The sequence below is a fragment of the Xyrauchen texanus genome, chromosome 1 (genome assembly GCF_025860055.1).
Source record: "Xyrauchen texanus isolate HMW12.3.18 chromosome 1, RBS_HiC_50CHRs, whole genome shotgun sequence".
Taxonomy (NCBI): Eukaryota; Metazoa; Chordata; class Actinopteri; order Cypriniformes; family Catostomidae; genus Xyrauchen; species Xyrauchen texanus.
This window is the reverse complement of record NC_068276.1, coordinates 8,723,059-8,732,006: the sequence shown is the minus strand read 5'-3', so window position 1 is coordinate 8,732,006 and position 8,948 is coordinate 8,723,059. Positions and strand designations below refer to the sequence as shown.

General features: G+C 37.6%; 1 protein-coding gene across 1 annotated transcript in view; it reads right to left on the bottom strand.

Moving 5' to 3' along the window:
* Positions 1-3,920: 3,920 nt before the first annotated feature.
* Positions 3,921-8,948, bottom strand: part of ltb4r2a (leukotriene B4 receptor 2a) — a 69,368-nt gene continuing 64,340 nt past the window's right edge. Inside the window, exon 5 of the mRNA XM_052136933.1 lies at positions 3,921-8,872. Within this exon, the coding sequence (XP_051992893.1) occupies positions 8,551-8,872 (322 nt within the window). The 3' untranslated portion in view covers positions 3,921-8,550. The remainder of the gene's footprint in view (positions 8,873-8,948) is intronic.

The following is an 8,948-nucleotide window of genomic DNA, read 5'->3' as shown; positions in this document are numbered from 1 at the left end:
TGTTTGTGTCTTTTGGTTTAATATTTTTCATTAAAATATTATTTATATTATCAAGCCGTTCTCACCTTCTCATTTCCACTGAAGGCTTTCCACTGGTGCCGAAGACCTGGGAAGGAGGTGGGATACGTCATAGTGGAGTTCTTGCCGCTACCATCTACCCCAACGGAGCAGCCGCAAGGTGAGAAGGGGCTCCTAACCGACTGTCTGAAGTGGTCAGGGCTGCCGCCAGGGCGTTAAACAACCCGTCATGGTCTTGCCTCAACGTGAATGCCACTACAGTGATTTTAGAAAACAAAATACAACCCACAATCTATTTAAAATGGGGTGGTGTCAGTGTTTTTCCTTGGACACTTATTTTGAAGTTTTCCCCTGGACTAAATCTCCCAGAATTCACTGCCCTCATCACTTCCATCGGTTCCTCATCATCCTCACATGTCTTCCATTCCATCATTAGTTTCTTTTGTGTATAAATACCCTCCAGTTTTGTTCATTCATTCAATTAGTTTTTTACTACAGCTTAAACTAAACTCTTTTTAGATTGACTACCGATTAATACACACCTATAAATATCATAAAAACATTAGTAGGAAATAGCAAATTACCGAATACCAAATAAACAATTTAACCACTTACAGAAGTAAAGAACATATGGTGAGAAGTGAAAAACATCAGTTCAGCTTGCATTTTACAATTAAAAGAAACAATTACATCAGTTTTAGCTGTTTTTTTTTTTTATTAGAGTATTGATTTTTGATTGTTTTAGTAGACAATTGCATGTGAGAAACAGACATTAAATTTACAATATCAACTCTGATATGGAGTACAAACGATTAACTGCGTAAACAAATTCTTGGATGTACAGTATGTTTTATTAAAAACTCTTTTAGAAATGAAAACGATCTTGGTAGATTTGATAGGTTATACTATGTTTGAATAATTTAAAAAGGACTGTCAACCATACCATGCCGTTTGTTTTTGTTTTTTGTTGTTCAAGTATCCAGGGTGTCACTTCAGAGAGGATCAGATCAAAGTTTTTAAAACACAAAATTCCTAAACACAGCAAAGCATTTGGCCAAAACATTTCCCCATGGGAATGCAGACACACCAATTTATACAAACATAATATAGAATAAAATAAAAAGTCCCCCCTTATCCTGACCACACCAAAAGCATGAACAGGTTGTAGGAAATTTAGTTTTTGTAATGTACACAGTACGGATTAAAGTGCCCACGTACCTCCAACATTATATGTATTAACAGTATGTGTGAGCTAGGAATTAAATTAAACTGTCCTTATTCTACATTATTATGTAAGAATTTATAATGGTATTAGTCACCTTCGACAACCATTATAAACGAGATAAGTGACAAATAAATAGATTATTTGTCTGAATAAAATTCTTCACCATTAAAATCGTAATACAATGTCTTGTTGTATCCGCTCACAATTTCTATTGTAAGAAATAAGCTTCAATGAAGGAATTATGATTAATTCATTTATTGGAGTAATATTATTCTCAAGGCTTATTGAAAATAATAATACACATATTTAGGTACAGCTTTGAAGCTAAATCTTTTAAAAACAGGGATGAGATCATATTGTATCAATATCAATGGAAATACACCAGCACTTTGAGCAATAGTCTGGAGATGTACTTGCATGTTGTTGCATTTCCTTGCGTGGTGTTCTATGTGTTGCTTGGTGCTTTGGTTCTTTGTTGAAAGTTTGTTCCATCTATGTTTTGGACCTCTGTTAGATCGTTGATAGTTATTGTCTTGATGGATAATGAAGTGACGGTTCCAAATAGAGAGGGATCAAGAGAAAAGGGAAGAGAGAGAGGAGAGAGTAGAGGGGGGCTCTTCCTTGGGTAGGACAGTTTTGAACTGAAATTTGCCGCACCCCAAAGGTGTCCTGAACTAATCAGAAGTGACTTTCCGGAGTCACATGGTCGACTGAGCTGTCCTTTACAAAAGTAGATTTATGGTCCTCTGTGGATGATTCTTACAAACTCCTGCTCAAAAATGGTGCATATTTAATCATTAACTTTTATATCTTGAAAACGGTACAAGAGACATGACATTCGTTGTCATCAACATTCTCTACATTAACAAGCAAGCATTTACATACTAAATATGACATTCTTTCATGAATATTATACATGCAAGTAACAAAACATGAAAATCCCTGGTTACAAATCATACTGGTTAATTCATTGGTTTTACAACATGGATAAAACATTACACATTATGAGAAACCTGATTGTCAGGGTATATTGTCAGATTAAGTCTTGAATAGTTATCATTCTTAGTATAATGAGATGAATAATACAAAATTAACTATTATACTTAATGATTTGTTAGTTAGAAGTGATACAAATCACTACACATATTTAAAAAAGGTACATCAGCTATATAATAATTACTTTTTCAGTTATAAAAGTGATCACAGGTCATAGTCATTTTCAGAATTATCTAGCAAGGCTTGTGGGTCTAAATGCATCTTGTATATTTTATAGGGTTAACTCAGCAAAGTACTGTGACTTTGTGTGAAATGTTCATGGATTATGATGAAATGTCCTTTTTAGCTGCTGTTCGCAGGATAATAATCACAGTGTCTTGTGATCTGATCAGATGAGTCTAAGTATTGCAAATTGGTTTATATCGGTAGACAAAACAGAGTGTGTTTTGAATCTTTCTTGCGCATTCCAGGATTATGCGTTTTATTGCTTGTGACCTTTGCATTTAAGGCCTCTTTGCAGAGAAGTTCAAGTCATGTGCGATCTAGACAAGTCTCTTTGTTAGTTTTATTGGCCAGATGTGAGTTGGTGCATTAATCTTTTAATTTCTGACATTGAGGAATTCCAGGATTAGAATGTTGGGTTTTCTAGATCCAAGTCTTATTGCTGCAGTTCTTCTGCATCTAAATATCCTACAAGGTTTTAAAAACATTTCCTAAGGGAAATGACACTTTAAAGTTGGGAATCAAAATATATATATCCTGTTCCCAGCATACATTTTTATCAGGTGTCCTCATCCTGTTAAACAGATACTTTATAAAAACACTTCCTAAGAGAAATTACACGTTAAATCGGTTTAACGCATCAGAGAGAATCATATCAAAGATTTTAAAACACACACTTCCTAAACACAGCAAATCATTTGGCCGAAACATTTTCCCATGGGAATGCAGGCACACCTGGATCGACACCTTAAAGTTGGGGGGGGCATAAATACCCCTTATCCTGACCCACACCAAAAGCAATGAACAGGTTTTAAAAACATTTTCCTAAGAGAAATTATACTTTAATGTTGGGAATTAAAAATCTTTCCTATTCCAAGCATCTAAACTGTGAACAGGTGCCCTCATCCTGTTTAAACATTTACTTAAAAAAAAACACACACACACACACACACACACACAAACTTCCTAAACACAGCAAAAGACACAGCAAAATACTTTTTTCCCCACAGGGATGGTGACACCCCCCTGTTTACACTTAAGAAATTCGTTCCAGAATATTGCCAGTGTGTCTAACATGAATCCACACAATTTCCTTCAAGAGTTAGTTACCACTAATCGCTGTTTGACACACAAACTGTAAGGAATCTTCTGGTCTGCGTTTACAAATTCTTTCAGATTTTTCCTGATCTTAAGGCCAGGATAAACATCACCACGAATTGGAACACACCACAGCTCCTTAAATTGGTAATACTACATTTTATTTTTGTATTAACATTTACATTTACATTTATTCATTTGGCAGACGCTTTTATCCAAAGCGACTTACAAAAGAGGAAGAACATCAGCGAATCATCTTAGGGAGACAGTGGTACAAAAAGTGCCATATTACAAAGTTTCACTATCATCATAATAGTATACAAAACAGATTTAAGTGCAACAAGAAATGTAAATATATATCTTTTTTTTTTTTTTTTTTTTTTTTTATTGACCGGTTAAGTGCTTTTGGAAAAGATGTGTTTTTAGCCGTTTTTTGAAGATAGAGAGTGAGTTAGCTTCCCGGATTGAGTTGGGAAGGTCATTCCACCACCGTGGTATGATGAAACTGAAAGTCTGGGAAAGTGTTTTGGTGCCTCTTTGTTTTGGTACGACAAGGCGACGTTCCTTAGCCGACCGCAGGCTTCTGGTGGGAACGTAGCTCTGCATAAATGTTTTAAGGTATGCTGGAGCAGACCCAGTGACTGTTTTATATGCCAGCATCAGGGCCTTGAATTTAAAACGGGCATGAACCGGCAGCCAGTGGAGAGAGACAAAGAGTGGTGTAACGTGTGCTCTCTTAGGTTCATTAAAGACCAGGCGTGCTGCTGCATTCTGGATCATTTGGAGAGGTCTAATAGCACATGCAGGAAGGCCTGCAATGAGAGCGTTACAGTAGTCCAGTCTAGTTATGACAAGGGACTGAACGAGCAGTTGTGTGGCATGTACAGAGAGGAAGGGTCTTATCTTCCTGATATTGTAGAGTGTAAATCTACAAGATCTTGCAGTTTTTGAAATGTGGTCTGTGAAATTTAGCTCATCATCAATGGTTACCCCTAGATTTCTGACCGTTTTGGAAGGCGAAACTGTAGTTGGACCCAGCTGCACGGTGATGTTGTGTTCAACAGCAGGGTTGGCTGGAAAGACAAGGAGTTCTGTCTTGGCAGGGTTGAGTTGAAGGTGGTGTTCCTTCATCCAGGCCGAGATGTCTGCCAGACAGGCAGCGATTCGAACGGTCACTGTGGTGTCGTTGGGCATCATTAATAATGATAATATTTTTACCCCATATTATGTCATCATTGTTGAAAACATCTAGGTGATAACAACATTGTATTATTTAATAAATCACTATTTTTGAGTTTGAGTTGAGAGAAAAAGGTCTCATACCATGCATTATTTTGTCACCTTATGTCCATGTATTTAAGCCCTCATGTTTGCCATTGTCTTTGTGCTAGTATTGTAGTTTGTTGGTGTAGTAGAGTCCCAGTTACGTCCTGTTCTGAGTACCTGTTTCAAGTTTATGTCTAGTTTAGGCCATGTGTCTAGTTCATGTTCACGGGTATAGATAGGGTGTCTTGTATCACCTTTGTTTTTGGAAATAAATCTGCACTTGGGTCCTTCACATCATGTTGTTTTGCTCCTGTTTGCCTGCCTAAATCGTTACATTTTGATGCTCCAAAAAGCAAATAAAGGCAGCATTAAGGCAGCATTAAAGTAATCCATAAGACTCCAGTGGTTAAATCCATATCTTCGGAAGTGATATGAGGACCAGACCCTCTTTCAATTGTAGGATCGATCTCCCACAGTTGTCATCATTTGCTATAGATTTAATTTAATGCTTTTCAGTTATTAAAATATTATTATTCTTCCGGATTGTAAGATAGAGATTTGCTGTAACAGAGGTTGAGAATGATGAAGGCTTACAGAGTTATATGTTTATTAAGTCCTTTTCATGTTTGGTGTGGCATTAAAACTTTCTTGTTGTCTTGTCCCCAAAAAGGCCATGGCTGGGAATTCTTGTTTAGGGTCTACCTCCAGCAACTTGATACTGAATGAAATTATGTTGTTTTAATTGAATATCATGTTACTGATTATATATTCACACATGTTCATGATCACAGCATTAGGAAAAATTAACCCTCATCTTTTCATAATTGTAAAGGAAGCTGTAAAATAAATATACACTATACATATTTTTATTAAATCACTTAACCACCAGCTAAAGGAGTGCACTGTATGTAAGTCTAAATAACATCATGTCTCATTTATATTTTCAGATAATAAAGAGAGTACATTGAACGGGTTTGTGCATTTCTTTATGTACAGTACATGCACTGAAGTGATAATAAATAAAATCGCTAACCTCTATGCTATATCTGTGTTCCATGAAATTATCACATATTATTTTGTTATGGTAGAAGTATAATGAGAGAAACATTTTATTGCTTAAGCTTTGAATCGGCAGACAATATGGATATTGATACTATGGAATGCGATTTTATAATTAGCATATCAACATTCATTGACTGAAGGAACTATAAAAAGAATGAGGGCTCTATAATTTCATATTGTGATATTTATAGATACTGTATGTTAATTACAAATAAAACAACATTATTAATTATTAATAAATAAAATTATTAGTAGGCCTAAATAAAAATGTAAAAAAAAAAAAAAGCCCTCTATTTACAGTGAAGAAAGTGGAGGCCTTTTAAATGTGTCTATATTGAAAATATTCTCATTGAAAAAAAAGCACAATCTACAAAATTTGTTTGCTTTTGAATGCAAACCTGCAGTGTGTCAGATGTGAAATGCCAAGGATAAGATTTTTGAGGTAAAGATTGCAGTATATCATAATAACCCTTACAAAGTTCAAACTTGCCACACATTTGCCATTCATTATTTTCACATGCAAACGAGCTTGCAAACTCGTTCCTAACTTGCAACATCAGAGAATCGAGAATTAAGAGCTAACCTGTGCAACTGTGGAGATGTTACCCACTCGTTCCCGGCTCACATCTGTAGAGAGGCATGTAGTGCATTTCTGACAAGCTTAACCAAGGGTGTCAATCCTCTGACACTAGGCCACCCATAGACCTGCCAATTTATTCGGCAGAAATCTTTGGAACCAAGTGATAAATTGTGGAATAGTGCTTTGCATAAGCACTTCATAAGCAGCTGAACACGAGATCTGAACTCTCACTAAACAGGGAGAATGTCAAGTCATAATGTGCAATTCCAGAAAGGGCAGCATGCAAGGCTTAAGCCTGCAAAAGGAGCGGAGGAGGGTGGGGCTGGGCAAGCCGATGCACGCCTGGTACCCAATCAGCCTGATGGGGCGAGTGAGGATAAGGGTGGCTGGAGACACAGTTAGAGAGATAGAGAGAGAGAGAATTACAGGCATCTGCCCTGTGTGTGGTTATGTTTGTGTGTTTTTGGTTAAGTTGATCATTAAAATATTATTTATATTGTCAAGCCGGTTCTCACCTCCTCCTTTCCCTTCCTCCTTTCCCTTTAACTGTGTTATACCCTCATAAAATCTCTATGCTCTGTTTTCCATCCTCTCGCGTCTCACTCGTATGGTCCCTTGGGAGCCGCAGTGGAGTGTTAGTGGCAGTAGAGGGGAGTGGCTTCGGCTTTTATAAAGAAAGCAAGCCTTAGAGAGAAGCGTGTTGTGTTTCATATGCCCGCCATGAACACAATCAATCTCAATGACGCATTGTCAGCAAGGGTTCAGCCCACACTATATACAGCGCTCATACTGAATGGCCAAACTGCTTAATATAGAGAAAAAGGAGGCACGCAAGGCTTGAGCCTGCGCAAACCCTCCTAAAATCTCTATGCTCAATGGCTCCTCCTCCCGCATCTCACTCATATGGCCCCTCGGGAGCTGACGAGGAACTTTAGCGGGAAGAGAGGGGACTGGCTTAGGCTTTCAGAATGAAAGCGAGCTGCTAGAGTCAAGCATTGCCCACACTGAATATAATCGTCTCAATGAGCACTGTTATGGAACAGCGCTCAAGCCCATCAGCCAGAGTTTATCACTCGCATTTGGAAAACACTAGAGAAACATTTACATCTTCAGCAAATGTGATCTTTAGTTTCTGGCTTGCTAGAAAACACTGCCGCTGCCTTGTATACACACGGTAGGTGAATGGGGGTGGAGCGCCAACCATCACCAGCCAATCTAATTGCCGTGATGGGATAGGGTTTCATGGAACAGTCTCCCAAGAGGAGTCCCCTAATATTAATTCCCTTCTTGAAAGGGAACAATTGTTAATCTGCCATACTCCTCTGCCAGTGCTATCCAATTCTGTATTGTAAAAAATCAACATACGCAATGTTGTAGAACCTTGACATTCTGTATGTTCATGCAAATTGTTCACATACTCAGGCCAAAAATAAGGCCCAAAGTTAGCATGCTTACCAACTCTTAACTCTACCTGTCGATTGGCTGGAATTTTTATTAAATTTTGTTTTTTTTGCAGGTTATTAGGGTTGCCCACTCTCCCATATTAACTGCGAAGGACCTTATTGTTTTGGCCAACACTTTTGTTCTGTATTTTAGCACCAATACATTCAAACTTTATGTTAATGACTCAGAGGTTACATTAACAAAAAAATAAACAACTACAAAAATCACATATTTTTCAAATATTTTCCACATTTTAAAAATTTATAATTTGATGGATAATTCCAAATGATGTTCGTCATTTTGATAGAAAAGAAAGCAAACCATTTTAACCTTTTGCGTTAATGGAGTGTGTGTTAGTGAAGAGAATATCCACACAACTGAGATGATGCTGGTGAAAAATGAATGAATGTATGTCTCCATTGACAGATGTATGTTACTTCCATTGTGATTAACAGTCTTGATTTTTTTCAAGCTATCGTCATATGGAACAAGCATAACTCGTCGACTAGCGGCAGAGTTAACCAACTAGTTAGACTAGTGGGTGCAACCCTTAGTGTATGTGTGTAGTCGGGGGGTATGTGAACCAAGGCCAACACTGCCACTGTAGATTGAATATTCTCCATCAAAACTATACTGAAAATTAAAGAAAATTCCCATTTTTCTGTGGTGCAACTTTAACACCAGTGTTAGCATTAACACTTGTGGTAGAATCTGAGTCTTTGTCTTTGAGACTCTCTCCCTCATTTGCCTCTTTTTCTCTGTCTCGACTGTTCTGATTGCTTCGCCGGATCTTACGTGTGGACTCAAGTCCTGTACCCTCAAACAGCCGCGCCATGAAGGCCAGGCCGTTACGTCGGATGTACGACTTTCCGGCAAAGGTGTAAAGAACAGGGTTTATGCAGCTGCTGACAAAAGCCACAGTGGAGATGAGAGCCCGGTATGATGTCCAGATTTTATCTAGCCTGTTAGAGAAAGAAGAGAGTTAATCTACTATATGAGACAAATACAATTAGAGGACCAAATGCTGTTTTTTAATTT